This window comes from Diabrotica virgifera, chromosome 6 (genome assembly GCF_917563875.1).
Source record: "Diabrotica virgifera virgifera chromosome 6, PGI_DIABVI_V3a".
Lineage (NCBI taxonomy): Eukaryota > Metazoa > Arthropoda > Insecta > Coleoptera > Chrysomelidae > Diabrotica > Diabrotica virgifera.
Genome location: NC_065448.1, coordinates 127,951,139 through 127,974,452, shown reverse-complemented (window position 1 = coordinate 127,974,452; position 23,314 = coordinate 127,951,139). Strand labels below are relative to the sequence as shown.

Below are 23,314 nucleotides of genomic sequence, written 5' to 3'. Positions count from 1 at the left end.
TATGTTGATGGTTTCATCTAAGGGAACGTTTGTAAACAGACTTTCAACGTCGAAACTGACCATAATTCCATCTTTGTGTCTGTCTTGGTTGGTAATTTCCTTCGCAAATGAAAATGTATCTTTTACTGTGAATTCGTTTTCAGTTAGTATTTGAAGGTGTGGGACAAGATATTTAGCTAACAGATAGTTTGGAGTATTGATGGAGCTGAGAATCGGTCTTAGAAAATTAAAAATTAAACAACATTCTATCGGATAACACAAAATTTATTAACATACCATTTAATAACCTATTTAAATTAATGTTATCATTTGAAGACAATTTCCGGAAAAAACTTAAAAATTGTTCTTCCAAGATATTCAAAGAAACTGCTCCCACTGGTTCACAACTTGGACGTTTATACGGAGTCCCAAAAGTGCACAGAACTGGTGGCCCTCTAAAGATACATCAGACGTTTTTTCAATAACAAATTCCAACCAAACAACAAAGTAGAAGAAATCAAAGAAAAGATCTATATCAAACTTCCATATACTGGTTACCACAGCTTACAAATCCGACGCAACATCCGTAGAATAATTAAAAAAGCATTTCCCTCTATAGAATTAAGATTTGCTTTCACGACTTTGGAAAGGATAGGATCTCGTTTCCATGTGAAAGACATGATTCCTAGTGATCTCGCATCTAACATTATATATCAATTCAAATGTAGTAGCTGTGCAGCTACGTACGTCGGGAAGACTCGACGTCACTTTAATGTCAGATGTTGCGAACACTTAGGTATCACTCCTCACTTAGGAAGACGATCAAGAACAGTTCCAAATTCAGCAGTATTCCAACATATGACTGATTCTGACCACCCTATTAGTCGTAAGGACTTCTCAATCATTGGTCATGCAAGTTCTCCAACAGAACTCAGCATCAAGGAGGCATTATCCATATTTCTTTTGAAGCCACCCTTAAACACGCAACAAGACATGGCGTGTTTGAAATTATTAACTTAACCCAATGATTGTCAATGTCATTTTTTACGTTTTCATTAATTATGTTTGTTCCTTTAAAATTATTTAAAAGCATCCGCTCAAGAAGCTTATTATTCTGACGATGATTAAAGTAATAATTGAAACGTCACCATGAATTTTAATTTAGTTATGGGTTTTATCTTTAAATTTATTATTTTGACATTATATTTTATAATTTTCTGACATTACATTACTTCTATTATCAATACTGTCAAATACATAAAGTGACAACCATAGAATAATAGCTACTTTTTATATTGTAAGTATATTCTAACAATTGGTAACAAACTGATCTGCCGATATTAGTTGGTTTCGGTTGGCTCTTTACCAGGTTTGGCTACCATGATGACTTGTGGCATTTTTCATTGGATGGGGTAGTATCCAATCCTTAGTATATTATTGTATTTGATAGTCAGCAGAACTACCGCTTTTCGTGGCAAGTTCTTCAAAATATCTTCTACTATTAAATCGTGTCCAGGTGCGTTACGTGGGTTTAAAATTTTATTTCTTGTACAGAAAACATTTGTTAGGTATTCCACGAAAACTTCAGATTTTTCAGGGTTAGATTGTGCCCATGTTCTATCAGTTTTTCTTATGGGAGGGATGCTTATGACTGATCGTTTAAATTTTTTTGTTTGCTTTTCATAATCAGTGATAGTCTGAGGATAACTGCGTAATGTATGAGTGGAAGCTCTCATTTTTTACCTGTTGTAGCTCTCTCGTGAGTCTGTGAGTTAACTTATTTAGGTTTCGTTCAAATTATGAAAAACAAATTTCACAATGTAATTTTTAATTAAAAATATTATTATAAATAAATAATATATTATGTACATTATATTTGATTTTACATTCCTCGCTTATATAATATACACAATAGTTGTTTACAAAAAATAACAATTAATTACGTTTAAGAAATAGATACAAAATAAAACAAGTATGAACTAAATTGTCTTAAGAGCTAAATTGCTCTTATTGATTCATAATACAAGACCATCAAGGAAAAAGTTTTCAAATAAAGTTTACTTGATGAATTACTTGAATAACATAATGAAATACAAAATCAAAAATACATGATTTAGCATTTTACTATCATAAATACACCTTAGCTTCAAAGCAATAAACAATGACAAAATGTATATGCAGCTGAGGCCATTGAATAGTTTACATCTATACGTATTAGTATCTGATAACCCTTTTTTTAATAATTACCCCGTTTAAACGCACATTTTAAGTCAAAGTGAGGTTACCAGTGGTGGACCCAGAATAGATAGATTCAAATTAAAAATAAAAATCTATTTTACAAAATCTAACGGAAAAAAATATAAAAATGGAAATTATAGAGAAAGAAGTTTTTTTTTAATAAAATGGATTATGGTCTTAATAACGAAAATAAGGAAGTCAACACAATTAATATCTTATTTTTTTAATACGCGCGAAATTTTTTACCAGTATTTTGACATTCAGCAAATTGTAAAAATGTAAAAATTAAAGCGTAAGCTATTCAGTGACCGCAGCTGTACCATGTCCCAATTAAATTTCAAGTTAACTAAAGTATACTTTGGATTGATGAATTTTGGCATTTCCTGACTGTCCCCATGGCAAAAATTAATTAAAACTCACGATTGTTCTTATTATCCCTTAATTGATAATAAAACTAATAACATATTCTTAATACTAATTTTCATCGTCGCTGTCTTCTTCCAATTCTGGCATTGGAAATCGCAAAATAGCCGCAACACCAGTTAACTGCTCTAGCTCTAAAAATATTTAAAACATGGTTAAAAACGGAACTTACTAAAACATAGTTTAAAAACAACAATATAATGGTTTTTGTCTTTTAAGTGTAATGTGATGTTGAAGATGAGGTCAAAATTTAAAACTAGACTTCAAATATCTTAAGACCAAAGAACCAAAGATGAGCTTCTTTAAAATTTTCGAAGGTGCGAAGAAATCAACAACTAACAAAAAAATATTACTTAAAGATTTTGTTGCATTGTTTGTGGAGAAGTTGGTTTATGCTTAGACTTAAAGAGCAATTTTTTAATAAAAATAATTTAATAAATCTAATTTAAATAATATTCAAAAAATTAAGTTATGTGTAAAACTTTGATTTTAATAAAAATGTTAAATACTATATAACATTTTGTGATTATTATTATACACTTAGCAGAAAAATTAACGCACCGCCTTAAAAATGGGACATTTTTGATATCTCGAATTTCCTAAACCCCTTGCTCGATTTCAATGATTTTTTAAAATGTGATAGCTTTATACTATAACAATATCCCTGTAATAATATTGTTGCTAGACAGGTAAGTTGTCATTCTATACCGGGTGTACCAATCATACTGTGTTTTTTCTAAAAGTTCGGAACACCCTGTGGAATATTCCAAAATTTATAAAATGTTGAAATTAAAACTCAATTGTAGCCTTAGGTTGCGAGGTAATCAAAAACAAATATTAAGAAAACCTTGATTCTACAGTTAGGTTTTAATTTCAGTATTTTATTAAATACTATAACCGTTGATTGATAAATACGGAAAGATACGAAAGCCTATGCATTATTTTGTTGTCTTTAAAACCCGCCCGTATAGTGGCGCGCCTAGCTTAAATTTGTTGGAAATAGCCTTAGAGGGAAGTGTAAAATTCTCCCTACTCAAGGAACTAGCCAAGAACACGCGGTTATTTTACGTGGCCCGTATTCAAAATTTTAACGCAGCACCATCATATTAATCTGTATTAATTTTTTTTTTGTTTTTGTTTCTGCAAAAATGTTGAAAATATAAATTGACTATAGAGTTTTTTTCACTAGTCTTGACCTCACAGAGTTATTTGCGAGTGAATATATTCATTTCTCAAAAAATAGTACGTTTTTAGACGGATTTTCGCAAATAACTAAAAAAGGAAGTATTTCACCAAAAAATCATTCTAGCAAAAATACAGCTTATCAAAAAGTGAAAAAAATGTTTTATATAAATATGACATATTATGAAGTCGTAGACCCAGTAAAAGCAGAGTTGTAGCTAATGAAAAGTAGGTTCTTATTATTTGTCAAATTCAAAATTGAATATTTCTACATGAAATAACCAAAAAATTAAGGACTTTTCGGGGAAAACTCATCATAACTTTTTTAAAAAGTTTAAAAACAGCTTTATTTTTTTTTGAATTTCTAGTATCAGAAGTAAACAAGTTGCGCACAAAATAAAGTTGATCCCTTTTTTTGTAAAAAAAATCTAAAAATCACCTCCTAATTAGCATCTCAAATGAAATTAATCAGTAGCGCTTCATAAGTTACTTTACGTATGTATGCTTATTATAGAGGATCTGTAAGTTTCATCGGTTCAAAGTGCTTATTTTTGAAAGGCTGTAGTTAAAAGGACTTCAATGAGTCACTAATCACGAGTATATGCAAATTCGGAACAGCCATATCTTAACCAATTTTTGTATTACAGAAAAACAAAATATTCAGAAAACCAAAACCTTTACACTTTGGGATATTTCGTATCACTGATAATTAGAAAGTTATTTAAAAAAGGCATTTTTTTTTCAAAATAAAAAAAATACTGTAAAACTAAATTTACGATGAAACTTACAGATCATATGTATTATAAACAATACATAAGTAAAGTCACTTGTGAAGCGGTAACAATAATTTGATTTTATTCGTCTTGAGGGGCCAAACGAAAAACACAAACTACTTTTTTTCTTTTTAAATCGTGTTCTGCTGTGATTTATAGCAAATTTATAGCATCTCTTTCGAAATAAAAATTTTATGCAAGTTCCCTTTTAGAGGGTGATTTTCACGCCTTTTTAAAACTATTTTTACAAAAAAGGACAAACTTTATTTTCAGCGTAACGTGCTTACTTTAATGCTAGAAATATTTTTAAAAACAAAAACAAAGCTTTTTAAACACTTTAAAAAAGTTGCGATTAGTTAGCAAATTTATAGCATCTCTTTCGAAATAAAAATGTTATGCAAGTTCCCTTTTAGAGGGTGATTTTCACGCTTTTTTAAAACTATCTTTTACAAAAAAGGACCAACTTTATTTTCAGCGTAACGTGCTTACTTATGCTAGAAACTTTTTTAAAAACAAAAACAAAGCTTTTTTAAACACTTTAAAAAAGTTGCGATGAGTTTTCCCAGAAATCTGCTTTATTTTTTGGTTATTTCACGTTGAAATATTCGATTTGGAATTTGACGAATAAGAACTTACTTTTTAAAACGTTTTTATATACTTGGCTTGGTTGGTGTCACGGACTCCGCAAATTTTGTAATCCATTTTAAAAATAGTTCTAGGCTAACTAACAATACAATATTTAACTGCTGTTGTATGGATAAATGGATTTTTTTTAAATTTCAAACTATTTTAAAAATGTGATTTTTTATGACATTTTATATTAACTATGACATTTGAATTCCATTTTAACGTAAGTCAAAACATCGAGAGCCGATAGCTCAGTGGTAGAGCGTTAGACCGGAGATCTACATGTCCTGAGTTCAAATCCTACGTGTCGCTAAATATTGATTTTATCAAAAAAAAAAAAAAAAATGAAAGAGATCAAAATTGTACAAAATATAATTCTCTTCATTTTTGTATAGGTTCAAATTTGTTGTAAAACTAATAATAAACGAGATAATTCAATAAATCAATAATTATGTTTTAACTGTCATTATTTTTCCCTATAACTCGGAAAATATCGACCGCACAAAAAAAATTGTAATAAACAAAATTATACACAGTCGTATTTTCAACAATTTCAGTTTCTACACTTTTTGTCGAAAAGTTGAAAATGGCGGAGATATTGAGCAAAAACGGTTCTCGTTTAAAATCAAGATGGCGGCTAACGCAATGGCGGAATTCAGTCGAGATTTTAAATTTACACTACTATTGACCCCCCCTAAAGATTAAAAAAATAAAATTTGGGGCAGCTCCTAATGCAAGGTTAGGCCTGTTATTCGTCTAACCCGACTGGACTAATGTACCTGTGCTGGCCAATTTTTTTGTGTGACACGGTAACAGGAAAATACAGCGTGTTTTTTATGTTCGTTCATGGGTATTCTTTCATTTTTTCTACTGTACAATACGCTAAAGTGTTACGTTTGGCTTGTTCTCTTGTATGTAATGAAAGCATGGATAATAAAGGCCAGCTCCACTAACAAACTTGAAGTCTTTGAAATGAGGTGCCTGCACCGAATGCTTAAAATATCATGGACATACTTAGGGACATATTGCGAGGAGAACGATAGACTTGTCGGCAACTGGAACTCGAAGGAAATATAGAGGGTAAGAGAGGTCTAGAAAAAGATGTCATAGCTGGGTATTATTCGCCAAATAATGTACTCGGGACTATCTAATATCTCACCTGACAATACAATGCACGGTGGACGCCTACGCAGAAATACACGGCACCTTTAAGAAGTAAAGTTAATAATAAATAATTCAATAATTATACTTAGTCACTATTTTCCCCCTAACTCGGAAAATATCGACGGCACAAAAAAACTTAAAAGAAATTGTTGGAAATCGCGATTGCAACAATTCATGAGTCCTTGCCATTTTTCTCTCTAAGAGTTTAAAGTGGCCGAGCGGGTTACTAAGTCAATTTCATTTAAGTAAATACGTTTGCAATACATATCTCCAAACAAAATATACAATTATCAGAAGAGACTGTAATTAACGAAAATAACTACCTATTTTTTATCGAGATTATGAGGCAAATAAGAAATGTACAATATCTACTCAGTGAGTATTTTTCTCGTTAAATAAATTTTTTATTAAATAAATTATATTATTATATATATATTATATAAAATTATTAAACAAACCTTAGGCCGATGCCACATTATGCGTTTCCGCCGCATCCGGTGAAAACGCATAGTGTGGCAGATCGGTCCGGTTGCGTTGGAAACGGATGCGTTTTGAGTCATCGGTACGCGCTTACAAACTGCACCAGACTAAACGCATAATGTGACAGGTCGGTCCGGTTGCGTTGGAAACGGATGCGTTTTCACCGCATCCGGTCAAAACGCATAATGTGGCATCGGCCTTAGAATATTTAATGATTTGTTTCAAGAATTCAAATTAGAAGACAAATTACAACTACAAAATTATTCTTGCTAATTTAAAAACGAGTTTAGAAAGTAATACATAGGTATTACACTCCAATAATTATTTTAAAGATTGCCATTGTTATCGTTGAATGAGAACTCAAATTTAAATGCATCAAAAGAATTAAATAATTTTTATTATAATCCGATCGACCCGACCGATCCCAAATTCCGATAACCAAAGCTACCTGAATACGCCTCATCGTTGTCTCAGGTAAATTCAATCTCGCACCTAGAAAGCTGCTAACGCCATCTATTTCTAAAACCACTGGTGTCGTACATAAACGCTCATTTAGTTTCGTATCTTCCAGTATATTTATCAGTCAACGCTATAACTATTAACACAGTCTGATTGGTACACCCGGTATACAATGACGAATTACCTGTCTAACACCAATATTATTACAACGATATTGTTAAAGAATAACGCTTGTTTCACATTATAAGAATTTAATCGTGCGAGGGTTAGAACGCACGACGACATTCCAATGGTGGCGCATGTAATCATATGGAGCCTTTCTCACTAGACGGTGGTTGGAACGTTCGGTAAAGCCGTCGTGTTTATGTCGTCCCTCGCTTACAACAACAGACGACAGCCAGTAGCATAGGGAACTTAATGCATCCTTTCATATGATACTGTCGTTCCGTCGCATGAAGGTAGTTTTTTTGGTTGTTTGGTACATTATTTTCATTTACACTTTATGGCTGTTTAAAGTAGGTGCATATATTTTATATTATGACGTCTCAGATTGATAGTGAAATATTAATAACATTAATTAAGGCGAGACCTGTTCATTGGGACAAAACAATAGAAATATATAAAGATAGAAACTTGACGAGAAATGCTTGGAATGGCGTATGCCGTACACTTAACAGTGCACGAATTAATTCGAATTAATTAATTTGACGAATTAGGTGATAAAGAAAAAAACACATTTTATAAGTACAGCAAAATTATTTATATGTTACTGATAAGAACAGTAATTAAAACTGCTAAGTATATTATAATAAACTTTATTTTACATAGTTGCAATAAACGTTGAGTATAGAGGGTGTGAATATGTGTGAATATAAAAATACTAGTATAAATCGTATCTTTTTGTGTTAATAGGATGGACCCAATGAATTCGGTTCCTCTTATTTCTCTTTCTTCGACGATAAAGTGAACACAACGCTATAATTTTATTTCGTATAAAATATACCTTTTATTCTACGAAATTATCTTTAGATTTATACGGTAAACAACTCGTTCAAAACTGGAGTAGGGCGGCGGTCACGTCTTGTGTGAAATTATCTAAAAACAACATTTAAAACAAGGGGAACAACATTTAAAAATGAATGGATGACAGAGGGTCTTTTAAATTCTGAACATGAAAAACATAGATTGTAATGTTGTTCTGAAGCTGTTTCCTTGTAGAATTTTTATAATAAACTAGTCTAAATGGGAAATAAGCCACAATTTAACTAAAAATAATAATTTTATTAACGTTTCGACGCCCAAATCGGATGTCGAAACGTAATAAAATAATTTTTTTTAGTTCAATTGTGGCTTATTTCCCATTTAGAATAGTTTATTACATAGATTGTATGAGCTAATCCAAGATCCAACAAATAACTTAGTAGAACAACGATTACAAAAACAAATTAAGGCTTTTAATTAAAAACATAAGAAATAATAACTGACAAAATAGAAATTGCAAATGAATTAAATACGCATTACAGTACATTAGGACAAAAGTATGGACAAAAAATACCCATTTGTAATGATACATCGTAATGATACATACCCGACACCGTATCATGTACCTACCTCAGCCACAAAGTGTAAATAAAAATAATATACCAAACAGCACAGCAAAATATCTTCGTGCGCCTCAATTCTTATTGTGTGAAAAGGACAAGTGCGACAAAACTACGGCACGAGAAATCCCTCGCACGACAAAATTCTTATAATGTGAAACAGTACTAAGGCTACAACATATTAAAAAATCACTTAAATCGGACAACAGGTTTAGGAAAACACGAGACATCAAAAATGTCCCATTTTTAAGGTGGTGTGTTAGTTTTGCTGCTTAGCATATATTATTTAACATTTTGGTTAGAATCCAACGTTTAACAAATAGTATTCCGTAAATATTCCCGTAAACGATTTGTCAGTTCCTCCATCGGGCGCGCCTCCAGGTGGCAGATAAGGGAATGTTCCCACCGGCATAGCCGGCGGATAGTGACGAAATAAATACTTTCCGTGAAACAAAAACTGATTAAGGCCGGCCGTTGTATGAAAGAGAGGTCCCCAAGTCGCAGTGCAACAGAGAGAAAAGATTCTTTCCCGAGAGATGCTGCCTCTATCGGAGAAATAACGCAATAGATATCTAAGCGAAGCCGCGGACTCCAGACTTTACAGTCAACTGATAGTTTAGTTTCAGTACAGATTGGTATGCAGGTGCGGTCTCGCTAAGATGACTCGAAATCGTTTTATATATGAGGTGCGAACTTTTCATTTTCTAGGAGGTTTAAGGACGGGGTCTCGCTGAAAATTTTACTCGGATAAATACTGTGCTCGTATCTCGTGGTAAAATCTAAACCAAAAGTATTGGAAAAATCTATTTCGCATATTGGTTCATCATAGTTTGTTACCTACTTCTCATGTCCCAATATTATAAAATTATACCAGGGAAGAACAGTTATATCACTCAAATTTGTCTAATTGTCTAATTTAGAATGAAAATGTAATTAATGTTTAGAACATTTAATGAAAGCTTATAACCAAGGATGGTACTAAAGATGAGCAATTTGGTCCGTCGGTCTGCCTGACCGCGAATATAACTCCTCCGTCACTGTACCAGGTAGAATAGCGAATGAGGTGTCGAATGAAAGCCTATAATCCAAGGATGGTACTAAAGCTGATAAATTTGACCAAGGCTGTCTGTCCATCTGTCCGCCCGACCGCGAATGTAACTACTCCGTCATTATGCCAGGTAGAATGACAAATGAGGTGTCGAATGAATGGTTATAATCCAACGATGGTACTAAAGATAAGCAATTTGGTCCGTCGGTCTGCCTGACCGCGAATATAACTCCTCCGTCACTGTACCAGGTAGAATGACAAATAAGGTTTCGAATGAAAGCTTATAACCGAGGATGGTACTAAAGATGAAAAATTTGACCAAGGCTGTCGGTCCATTTGTCCGTCCGACCGCGAATGTAACTTCTCCGTCATTATGCCAGGGAAAATGACAAATGAGGTTTCGAATGAACGATTATAATCTAACGATGGTACTAAAGATGAGCAATTTGGTCCGTCGGTCTGCCTGATCGCGAATATAACTCCTCCGTTACTGTACCAGGTAGAATGACCAATAAGGTGTCGAATGAAAGCTTATAACCAAGGATGGTACTAAAGATGAGAAATTTGACCAAGGCTGTCGGTCCATTTGTCCGTCCGACCGCGAATGTAACTTCTCCGTCATTATGCCAGGGAAAATGACAAATGAGGTTTCAAATGAACGATTATAATCCAACGATGGTACTAAAGTTGAGCAATTTGGTCCGTCGGTCTGCCTGACCGCGAATATAACTCCTCCGTCACTGTACCAGGTAGAATGACCAATAAGGTGTCGAATGAAAGCTTATAACCAAGGATGGTACTAAAGATGAGAAATTTGACCAAGGCTGCCTGTCCATCTGTCCGTCCGACCGCAAATGTAACTTCTCTCCGTCATTATGCCAGGGAAAATGACAAATGAGGTTTCGAATGAACGATTATAATCTAACGATGGTACTAAAGATGAGCAATTTGGTCCGTCGGTCTGCCTGATCGCGAATATAACTCCTCCGTTACTGTACCAGGTAGAATGACAAGTGAGGTGTCGAATGAAAGCTTATAATCCAAGGATGGTACTAAAGATGAGCAATTTGACCAAGGCTGTCTGTCCGTCGGTCCGTCCGACCGCGAATATAACTCTTCCGTCACTATACCAGGTTGAATGACAAATGAGGTGTCGAATGAAAGCTTATAATCCAAGGATGGTACTAAAGGTGAGAAATTTGACCAAGGACCTCCGGTTTTACAAATGGGACCGGAAATACCTACTGTTTTAAAGTCACCGGAATAGTAAAAGTGATATATTATTCGACGAACCTTCGCAAGGCGAGAACAAATATATACTTCCGGTTTCATGAGTGTCTTTCCGTCTGTCCTCCTACATACAACTCCTCCGTATTAATACAGATATAATGACAAATAATGAGGTTTCGAATAAAAGATTATAACACAAGGATGGTATTAAAGATGAGTAATTTAACATCGGACTTCAGTTTTAGAGTTGCAACCGCAAGTATCTGTTTTAAAGTGACTCAAAGTATGATATGAATGTAAATGAATATGATCCAAAATTAGTAAAATCGTATATGAATCGACGCAAAGTTACACGAAGAGTTAAAATTTAGTAAAATTTTAGTAGAGTTTAGTAAAATATCGACTTCCAGTTCTACTTTCGATTACTTTGGATGAAAACCTAGGACTTACGAAGTCCAATTACTTGTTAACACATGCTCTTGTGAACATGAACGGAAAGAAATAACACGAGTAGCGTTCATCAGCAAATCATCAACGGCTGATAGCAAAACTCTACGAAACTATATATACGTTATAGTCTAAGATCCGAATATAGGTCGACCTGCACCCATCTGCTTTCCGGATGAGACATTTTTTTATTAAATTTCATACATAGACAAAAACGACTTGCATGGCTTGCCTATCAAATTCGTGTCATAGCTGTCCTTAAGGTGGGGTGAGCTTAGAGTTTGAAATAAATATTTCAAGCATATTTTTTTGAATTTTTTTTGAACTTATAATAGAATTCTTAAAATCCCACGGACTGATCGGGTCACAAATGAGGAGGTCCTTACAGAAGAATGGGGAAAAACCGAGAAGTATTAACCACCATCAAATCTCAAAAGTTGGAATACTTTGGACACATTATGCGAAATGAATCCAGATATGCCCTCCTACAAGCCATTCTGCAAGGAAAAATATTTGGAAAGCGAGGTCCAGGAAGAAGAAGAACATCCTGGTTAAAGAACCTCAGAACCTGGTTCAACTCAACATATGTGAAGCTTTCCTGCATTGCTGCAGATAAAATAAAGATGCCATGCCATGGTGATCGCCAACATTCGTCACGGACAGTCACAGCAAGAAGAAGAGGATAGAATTATTTTATTTTTAAATTAAATAAGCATATTCACTATAATCGTTGATTGATATATTGGACGGCCTCTAATATCTCAATCAACGCTATAATTCAATGAATTAAAAAAAAATAAGGAAAAATATTAAAAAATAAGCCAACGCTCAGTGAATCATGTGAAACGAAAAGATCAAAAATATTTTATTAGCTTTATGAGTATTATGAGTTTATCGAGCATAACTCTGTCGAGTTTTTTCAGTTATAACGATTTTTGACTTTTTGGTATTACTCAGAAGTCAAAACAACCAAATTTTTGCTCACGAATGGGTGAAAATCAACATATTTATTATAATAAAAAATAAGCATAAACAAAAAAAATTGTATGTGCAATTTGTATGCACGTTAAAAATTCGGTTAAAATTCACATTCTTATTCCAGTCAAAACACAATAATTAACAAGTCGCTGATGTGGCATTTCGATCATCGAAAAACACATTAAATTTTTATTACTGGTGTTGATAACGTGAACGGTATCAAATTCACATCGTGGGCAGCTGTATTGATTTTAAATAATAAAAAATGTGGCAGAGTCTCGAAGAGTTATAACGCCATTGATGATGATGATGACCAAATACTTTTGAAATTACAAAAATGAATAGGTTTTTTTGTATTACAATCAAGATTATCGTTTTCAGGACAAGCAATTATCATCACAAATAGGATGTTTTGAACGGGGTTATTCAAAGCAGAGTGCTGCATGCACGATTTTTGAAAGAACTCACAATTGGAATTCGATATTTGGTAATCGAAATTACAATTCATGCTTAAATTTAATTGCTAATCACTATTTTCGTACCAAAAACCGGTTTAATGGCGATTGCTATAATAGCCCTATCTATACCTATAACCCATCTGCACACTAATGGAACGCAGATTCAGATAGAGCGCGTTAAACAGTCTTGCTACCTGGGAACTATTATACATAATGAGCAGTAGAGCAAAAAAGTTGAAAATGGCGGAGGTATTTAGCATCAACGGTTCTCCTTTAAAATCAATATGACGGCTAACCCTTCAGCGGAATTCAGTCGCAATTTTAAATTTACACCACTATTGACCTCCCCTAAAGGTTAGAATTATAAAATTTGGGGCAGCTCGGAAACAAGATTCAATTCAATAATTATGCTCCCCACCCCTTTTTAATATATTCCCGCTAACTCGGAAAATATCAACCGCACGAAAAAAATTGTCAAAAAGAAATAATTGTAGGAAATCATATTTGAAACAATTTTAAATATTCGTAAAAAAAATGAAAGAGATCAAAATTCAAAATTATGTAAAAGTTAATTATATCTACTAAGTTCTATTTTTGTATTATAGGTACCTACATTTTTGTCGTAAAACTCATAATTAACGAGACAATTCAATAGTTATGCTCTAACTCTAACCTCTAACTGTCACTATTTCCCCCCATAACTTGGAAAATATCGACATCATAAAATAGTTATTTTCCTAACTACTGCGGAAAGTGATAATTTCACGCACGAGACGCCGTTGACCCGAACGACGCGATAGCGGAGTTCGGGCAGGCATTCGAGTGCGAGGAACACACTTTCCGCACGAGTTAGGAATAATATTTATTCTAGGGCCGTACGTTTGGAAAAAGCCACAAAAAATAGAGTTATATCAATTTTTATTTAGAAGTGAAAATACACAAATCAATTATTTGACAAGGTTGTCAAAAACAAACTTTCAATATTAGTTTATTGCATGTATTATAATATATTATAATGCAATATTACAAGGTATTTTACTTTCCCGCACGTCGTGCGTGAAAGTGGAACTTTCGGAAAGGAAATGCGTGCGTGAATCTTTAGTACCATGGTTGGATTATAACCGTTCACTGTACACTCGTCACCTCATCTGTCATTCTGCCTGGCATAATGACGGGGTAGTTACATTCGCGGTCGGACGGACCGATGGACAGACAGCCTTGGTCTAATTTCTCATCTTTAGTACCATCCTTGGATTATAAGCTTTCATTTGACAACTCATTTGTCATTCTACCTGGTACAGTGACGGAGGAGTTATATTCGCGGTCAGGCACACCGACGGATCAAATTTCTCATCTTTAGTACCATCGTTGGATTATAACCATTCATTCGACACCTCATTTGTCATTCTACCTGGCATATTGACGGAGTAGTTACATTCGCGGTCGGACGGACCGATGGACAGACAGCCTTGGTCTAATTTCTCATCTTTAGTACCATCCTTGGATTATAAGCTTTCATTCGACACCTTATTTGTCATTCTACCTGGTACAGTGATGGAGGAGTTATATTCGTGGTCAAGCAGACCGACGGACCAAATTGCTCATCTGTAGTACCATTGTTGGATTATAACCGTTCATTCGACCCCTCATGTGTCATTCTACCTGGCATAATGACGGAGTAGTTATATGCGCGGTCGGACGTACCGACGGACAGACAGTCTAAATTTCTCATCTTTAGTACCATCCTTGGATTATAAGCATTCATTTGACAACTTTATTCGGCAAAAATATTTCTTGGGGATTTTTTGTCCGGGATTTTTTGCGGGGATATTTTGTCAAAAAAAAATTGTGGGGATTATCTGTCCGGGATTTTTTGTGGGGATTATTTGTCCGGGGATTATTTGTGGGGATTATTTGTGAGGATTATTTGTGGGGATTTTTTGTCCTTGGATTTTTTGTCCGGGGATAATTTGTGGGGATTTTTTGTCCGGGATTATTTGTCCGGACCCCTAATAAACTCATATTTGTCAAGTACCGAAATTTCCTAAGGAAAGTTTCAAACGGGCCATTACGCTCCTGAATTTTTGATGTTTATTTAATTTTTTTCGTAGCGCCATCTTATACATAATTGCTACATTAACAGAGCTTAGATTCTTACAGATTCCTATACTTTTTGTGTATTATATGTACAAGATTTACGTTTCACATGCCAATTTCTATTAATTCCAGAAATTTATTTTAAAAGTACACCACGCAAAAAGTACTTTATTAATTCACATTTTTTTAACGTTACATCCTTCCGTTACATATAGGCTAGTGCTAAACGGACTTTTATCATGAAATTCATTTAAATACTTGAGTAATTTAGATATAAACGCTCTTATATTTATTGAGAAAAAAGCAAAACTTTCACATTTTTTTATAAACAATAAACAACAGGTAGGGTAGCAAAAATATGGCTGTAATTAGCGAGATATATTGTTAGTAGGTTAAGCATTTTTCGGTATACATATATGCTCTAGATTATGAGTGGTGTACTTTATAAAGGTGATGGGATCGCCTATACTTGTAACATTACCAATGGCCGGCCTTAAGGGAACAAACTCGTGACATAAAATGCTGGCCCTTCAGTTTGGGGGTTGGGCTATGAAATACCTGCCTATACACGAAAAAAATACGCTACGAATCCTATACTATTGCCTGGGAAAAGGACAATAACACGGAGCACTTACACACTTACCTAAGCACCGAAATAAGGATATTCCATTAGACACTTAGAACGTACTAAGGAGGTACAGATCAGAAATCGCGACATACGCCATAAAACAGCTACGGAAATATAAAATGGATGTAGCAACTACTCAGGAAATAAAGTACTTGGCGGACTTGGGCAGCCTGCAGATGGAAAACTCTCTGGTTTTCTGGTCGGGACAAGAGTAATAGAAATATGAATATGGTTGTGGTTTCGTAATAAAGAAAACTGAAGTCGATCACAATAGAATTCAAGCCAATAAATGGGTATGTGCTCTTTAAAGCACATGTCCCATTTTCCTCTTAGTGCTGTCCTGTAGATGGACTTACCCAAGTTTTTTTTTATATATTTTGACCCGTAGAATACGAATTTTTTGGCTAACAGTTGTTCCGGATGTCGATAAAATTGTTATAAACAAAAAACTTGCTAGGTTACAAAGAATCCATTTTTCGCAAAACAAAACATTTTCTTTGTATTTTTCGGGTCATTCTAAGAAAAAAATGTTCTTACAAGTTTTTTCGTAGGATGATTAGTATTCGAGATCAACGCGGTTAAACTTTCGAAAAATTGCAATTTTTAAACCCGAATATCTTTTGATTAAAAAACAAAATACTGCTTGCAGCATTTGAAAGTCAAATTACACCAGTTTTGATTATTGTCATTACTAAAAATTAAATTTTTTATTGTTATTCAAAGCTAACCAAAAACAGTGATTAAGTGATGTTTTCAGTGCATCTCTCATTTAAAATCGAACGAGTAGGTACAAGTGCAAGCGTCTGGAAACAGGTAATTTCTACGTAGTGTGCATAGCGGACACGCGTCAAAACGCTCAAACACTAATTTTTTTTAGCTTTGTTTAACCATAAAAAAATTAATTTTTAGCAATGCAAATAATCAAAACCGGTATAATTTTACTTGAAATTTCAAATGCCGCAAGCAGAATTGCAGTTTTATTTTTTAATCAAAAGTTATTCGGGTTCAAAAATTGCAATTTTTCGATTTTTTTAAAGTTCAAACGCGTTTATCTCGAAAACTATGCGTTCTACGAAAAAACTTCTAAGAACATTTTTTACTTAGAATGACCCAAAAAATACAAAAAAAGTTTTGTTTTGCGACAAATCGCTTTTTTGTAATTTTATGTTTTGTATAAAACTCAAGTTTTATGTTTAAAACAATCTTATCGACACCCGGACCAACTGTTACCCAAAAAATTCGTGTTCTACGGGTTAAAATACATAAAACAGTTGGGTAAGTCCATCTAAATAAAGGAGGCCGTTGTACCCCTCCTGGCGACAACACCATGTAAGGAACGTAGGAAAATCGGACATCTTGGTATACCCTATTCCACGAACATACGCCTGTTTTGGATGATTTCGACAACGAATATTTTACTGTGCAAAATAAGAAGAACGAAAGTAAATTGCAAATTACATAGTTGTTTATTAGAATAATTATTAGCGCCATTTACTTTCGTACTTCTTATGTTGCACAGTAAAATATTCGTTGTCGAAGTAATCCAAAACAGGCGTATGTTCGTGGAATGGCCCATATTAGTGCACCGTAATATGTCTGTGTAGATTTTGGCATTGGATCCGACCATCACTTGTAACACTGTTGCCGTATCCTCTATTTTTTCATACTATCACGTTACAATTTTTTGTGATATTATACACGAGCGGGACCCTCAAAAAAGCGCTTAGTTTTCTAGATACTGACCACGGAGGGGTGAATGGCTAATTCTATTCATACTTTATATTTTCGAGGGTGCTGAAAACGAAAATGAGGTTTATTTTGAATTTTATGTGGGGGAACATTGTCAAAATCGCAATTTTAACCTAAAAATAAAAAAAAAATGAAATCACGTTTTTTGCGTTTACCTCGCTACAACTCTTCCATTTTAATATTTTTTTCTGAAATTTTTACAGTATATAGCTCTAACATTTCTGAAGACAAAGGTACCTGCTTCAAGTTTTTATTTTTATCATGATAAAGGTTATGAATTTTTCAACGAAAAAGGTGCGGATTTGTGCAATGCAAAGTTTAATCGCAAAAGTTGTGCGACGAAGCTTAAAATTTAGCTTCTTAATCACGTTTATTTGAAAGTAGAGGGTACAAAGATGTTTTCTGGTAAGTTTTAGATTAAAATGTTTTATAGAAAAAAAATAGTGCAACTTTTAATGTCGACATTAGAAATCCCCAATATAACGCTTATTTTTTGAGGGACAGACAATCTAGGTCTAATTTCTCACCTTTAGTACTATCCTTGGATTATAAGCTTTCATTTGACACCTCATTTGTCATTCCAACTAGTGTAATGACGGAGAAGTAAACGTTCTTATTCTATTATCCTTGTAGGTACATTTCATTGATTGCAATTATGAAAGAAATGGCATGGCAAAACTGTGACGCACAAACATAAGATTCAGCTGTGCGTTACATAGGGTGCACTAATATCCAAGATGTCCAGAAAATCTATCTTTTATCAGTGCATGCACCAACTGAAAAAGCATTCTATGAACTTCTAAAACAGTACGCGGCAGTACCCAGACATGACGTCAAAATTGTATTGAATGATATCAATGTCAAACTGGACAATGAAGAGTATCTAAAAGATTATAATACATAGAATTTCAAAAACTATGTATTTGTTGCAGATGGATAGATGACGTAGAGAGGGATCTTAAAACCATGAACATCAGGCAGTGGCGAAGAAAAGTATCCGACAGGGCAGAATGGAAGAACATCGTTAAGCAGGCCAAGACTCATAAAGGGTTGTAGCGCCATTAGAAGAAAATGTATAATAATCACGGACGTACTTTTTTTTCTGTCATGCCGAGCTTAATGCGTCGTAGCGAATTCGACAAACTATGACTCACTGAAAGAAAGTTTTGGGATAAACTGTAGTTATTTTTTTAATTAAAAAAACTTTCCATACTCTGATTTTAAGCATACTTATAATTTGTTTGCCTACTAGTATTCCTTCTTTAATAGTAAATATATTTTGATAATACGCAATGTTATGATTCGACATTGTAGATATATCATTTGTCAAATTTCTAAATAAATCTAAACTTATTTAGAAACACACTATTATTTTTTGTCATACTTACGTTCTCCTGAAATATGAAGACTGGAAAATATTTTGACATCCCCACCTGATTCTCTGACAGAATCCACCAAATTAACATATTCCTTTCGCAGTTTAACATCTTGACATCTAAAATATTAATGATTTTTTAGTTTTGATCAAAAATTTAAAATTATTCTAATGTATATTTGCATTTATGGGTTTCAAAACTATATAATTATTATTAAAATTAATTTTCTTGTTTTTCAAAAATTATTTGCTAATTTGTAGAACAAGTTTTTATTGTAACGTGCGGTAAAATATTTTAATTACTTAAAATAGAACACTAAAATAATGTATGTATTTACAAATTCATTAAGGGCATCCAAAGTCCCATTTAACGACAATGTTAACGTTATGTCACATGTCTCTGTAACCAAAGCACTTAAAGACCTATTTTTATTTTGAAACTACATGTATTTTTTAGTGCCGCGTCGATTTTTGTAAAGTGGAAGTGAAAGAAACATTTATTTTAAAATTTTTTAAAATACTCATACAAATATTATTTTACTTGTTTTTATACATTTTTTCAATAAAACTTTACGCGGCACTTGATATTGTCTATCTACAACTGCTGTAAAAATTTGGACCTTCTATCATCTAAGGATCCAGAGATATTTGACATGAAAAGTTAAAAACCTAGTATTCGGAAAATCGCAAAAACATAAAACACTCTAATAGATTATAAAGCTACCGGTACACGGTAATTTGAGTGCAGACGTTCAGAAAACAAATAATTTTGTAACCACGGATATTTTATACTATGTGATATATATCGTTGGAAGGAGAAGATTTCAGAGAATAATTTTCAATCATAACCCAAAAAAGTTAAAAAATTCAATTTTCGGACTTTGGGTGCCCTTAAAGGACTTTGCAACGTATATTAGGTAAAATTATCTAACAGTCACCATTCAAACTATAGAAAATTTTGAAAAATAATATTTTTTTATATTACAGGTTTACTTTAATTATTAATAATGAGTGGTAGAAATTTATATGTTGCATATAAAAATTTCCCAAGTCCAGTCAAACGAATATCTATTTCAAATTTTCTGTCAAAATGTCTTTCAAAACACTATAGTATACTTTGAAGATATACATCTATTTAACACTTTTAAGTCCGTCGACACGGCTCCCGTGTTCACACTGTTATCAATCAGGTGCTACTGACACGGCTACCGTGTTTACGTTTCAACTATTTTCCAATGAATGTAAAATGTATAAATGGACATCTGAAACAAATATCTAATATTGGCCCAGAACTGAAAGTATTAAAAAATTAACACATTAATTCTGAAGATAACTAAACGACACTTCTTTTTCTTAACGTGCGTAAAGTCCCGTTGACGTTGGCGATTAACATGGCGAAACTGTCTCTGTCTGGAGCTATTCTGAATAGTTGCTCTGCTTTCTTTATACCTGCCCACTCCCTGATATTCCTCAACCAAGAGGCCTGTTTTCTACCAAGTCTTAAAATAGGCCATCTTTCTACATTTGATATTATCAAGCAGCTCGCGATTAGCACTTGCTCTCTTAAGGACTGCCACATTTGTCAGCATAGCCTCCAAACGATTAATGGTGGATATTTTTAATGTCCATGCTTCGACACCTTATAAGAGGACTGACCAAATGTAACATTTAATCATACGCTTTTCGAAGTTCAAGCTGCAAGTTATCATTACAGAAGAATGACCTCATTTTTAAAAATGTTGTGCAGTATGCAATCGAGATATTTGATCTCGATTCTGCATTTTATCTCTTTATCTGGATCTAGTTCTTCAGTAATATGGCAACCAAGATATTTAAAACTGGGTACTCTTTGAATTATATGACTATCAACATATAACCCTGAATCTTGATGTGCTAAACGGCTAAACACCATGTATTTTGTTTTTGAACAGTTTATGTTTAGGCCAAACTCTCTTCCCACTGTGTCAATAACATTTAAAAGACATTGCACTCCATTCATGTCATCACTTAAAATAACTGTATCATCTGCATATCCGATTGTATTTATCAGGATTCCATTAACTTTCACGCCCCATTCCAAATTATGCAGCGCTTCTTTAAATATTCTATTTCAGTATAAATTGCATAACAGTATGGACAGTATCTATACAACCCTATCTGACACCTCTTTGAATTTTACACGTTTCTGTTGATTTTCCATTTATGCAAGCTGTCGCTGTTTGACGCCAGTATAATTTTTCTATGATTCGTACGTCTTGATCATCAACTCCTTTATCCTTTAATATTTTAATTAATTTGTGATGCTATGCACGATCAAATGCCTTTTCATAGTCAATAAATACAGCAAAGTCGTCTTTCCTTTGATCTCAGCATTTCTGCAATAATACATTTAGTGCTACATGAACTTCAATGTACAATGCTACATGAACTTCAGTTAGTGTGTGCCAGTGGCTGGGTCTTAAAATAAACATCTCCAAAACAAAATTCATGACAAACCTAGTACCTAACGGAAATATCAATATTGGAGACAACGAAGTAGAGCTAGTGGAAAAATACATATACCTTGGACACGAAATAAAGATCACAAGAGACAACGTAACATGCGAACTACGAAGAAGAATAAACCTAGCATGGGCAACCTCTGGAAAACTCAAAGACGTCTTTAAAAGCGATATATGTACCAATTTCTTTAAAACGTAAAACATTTGACCAATGTGTGTTGCCTGTGATGACTTATGGTGCCGAAACTTTGACATTGACAGCTACAACTTCTAAAATGCTGCAAATAGCTCAGAGGAAAATGGAAAGGTCAATGCTGAGTATATCGCTTCGTGACCGAGTTAGAAATGAAGACTTAAGACGAAGAACAGGAGTTACTGATGTAATTTCCCGAATTGCCACCCTGACATGGAACTGGGCCGGACACTTCTCCCGAATCAGTGATGGGAGGTGGACAAAGAGATTACTTGAGTGGAGGCCGAGATTAGGCAAAATAAGTAGAGGGAGACCACCTACTCGTTGGACTGACGATCTCAAGAAAATATCGAGAAATTGGATGCAAAGGGCTCAAAATAGAGCACAATGGACAAAAATGAGGGAAGCCTATGTCCCGCAGTGGACGCAAAGGGCTGGATGATGATGTTTGCACTCATTTAGTGCAAAGAGTGCGTCCCGGGTTCCCAGTCCATTTCTGAAGCCAAATTGTGTTTCATCCTGGTCTTCTTCACATTTATCTCTGATTCTACTGTGGATGATACGTAGAAATATTTTCAAGTGTGGCTCATAAGGCTTATCATTCTATAATCGCTACAGTTTTTCGGACGTTGTTTTTTGGTAGGGTTATGAATTCGGACTTTAACCAATCTTCAGGGATATCACCACTCGAATAAACATCATTGAAAAGTTTGATCAGTATTCCATTGTTTTGAACAGTATTCCAATTTTATACCATGTAGTGTTTCCGATTTTAGTATTTCTGGTCCTTCACCTTCCTCTAAAGTCTCCAGTTCTTCGGGTCTATCATCATTATACAGTTCGTTTATATAATTATACCAGGTTGTTCGAATTTCGTGTTCGTCTATTATCATTTTTCCCGACGAATCGGTTATAGTATGTGGAGTTTTCTTGTGATAAAGACAGACACTATTATTATTATTTCATTATACAGTGTATTTACTTTTAAATTAGATATAGGGGTACACCCAATACATGGCAACACTGCTTCCCACACCCGAGTCACACGGATTAATCAGTTATTCGTCGATTCTACACTGGCAATGCAACTCTTTCTTATCAGCAATATTGCCGATTTTAGCGTTTCCTTCAATAGCCTATTTCTAATCGAAAACTAAATGTATGGTATGCACTGCAGCCTTGCTCTAAATCACCACATTATTTTGGTATCTCAGAGAACGGCAGTTCTCGCCAGTGGCGCACAACCCCCCTACATGCGACACATACACGAAATTATCGATTTTCTAAACCTGACTGAATTGAAAATTGGGCCAAATCCCATCTTAAAGTTTAGGGAAACACTCGCCCATCCATATGCCAACCATCCATTTTGGTCCAGGGTGTGGATTTTACGGCCCTTCCCTACTTTTCCTTTTCCCTAATGACAGGCATTTTTTCGCAATTGTGAAGAAGGGATCCAATCAGCTCAGAATATGAATAGCGACCTTTTGTGTGGTCATCTAGTTTTTGCAGCAAATATCGCAAGGGAAGTTCATTAGCGTACAACGGGCATACAATCCACTGTAATGGTTTATTCACCCGCATTTCAATAATTCGAATGATTCCACCTTCCAGAGCCCGTATTGACATTTGTACCATCACATCCCATAACACCTAATTTGCTTAGATCTATGGCACTTAATTT

General features: G+C 34.1%; 1 protein-coding gene across 1 annotated transcript in view; it reads right to left on the bottom strand.

Moving 5' to 3' along the window:
• Positions 1-1,790: 1,790 nt before the first annotated feature.
• Positions 1,791-23,314, bottom strand: part of LOC114334968 (protein pelota) — a 70,056-nt gene continuing 48,532 nt past the window's right edge. Inside the window, exons 6-7 of the mRNA XM_028285104.2 lie at positions 18,950-19,056; positions 1,791-2,774 (exon numbers count right to left, since the gene is read on the bottom strand). Coding sequence (XP_028140905.1) covers positions 2,692-2,774; positions 18,950-19,056 — 190 coding nt within the window. The 3' untranslated portion in view covers positions 1,791-2,691. The remainder of the gene's footprint in view (positions 2,775-18,949; positions 19,057-23,314) is intronic.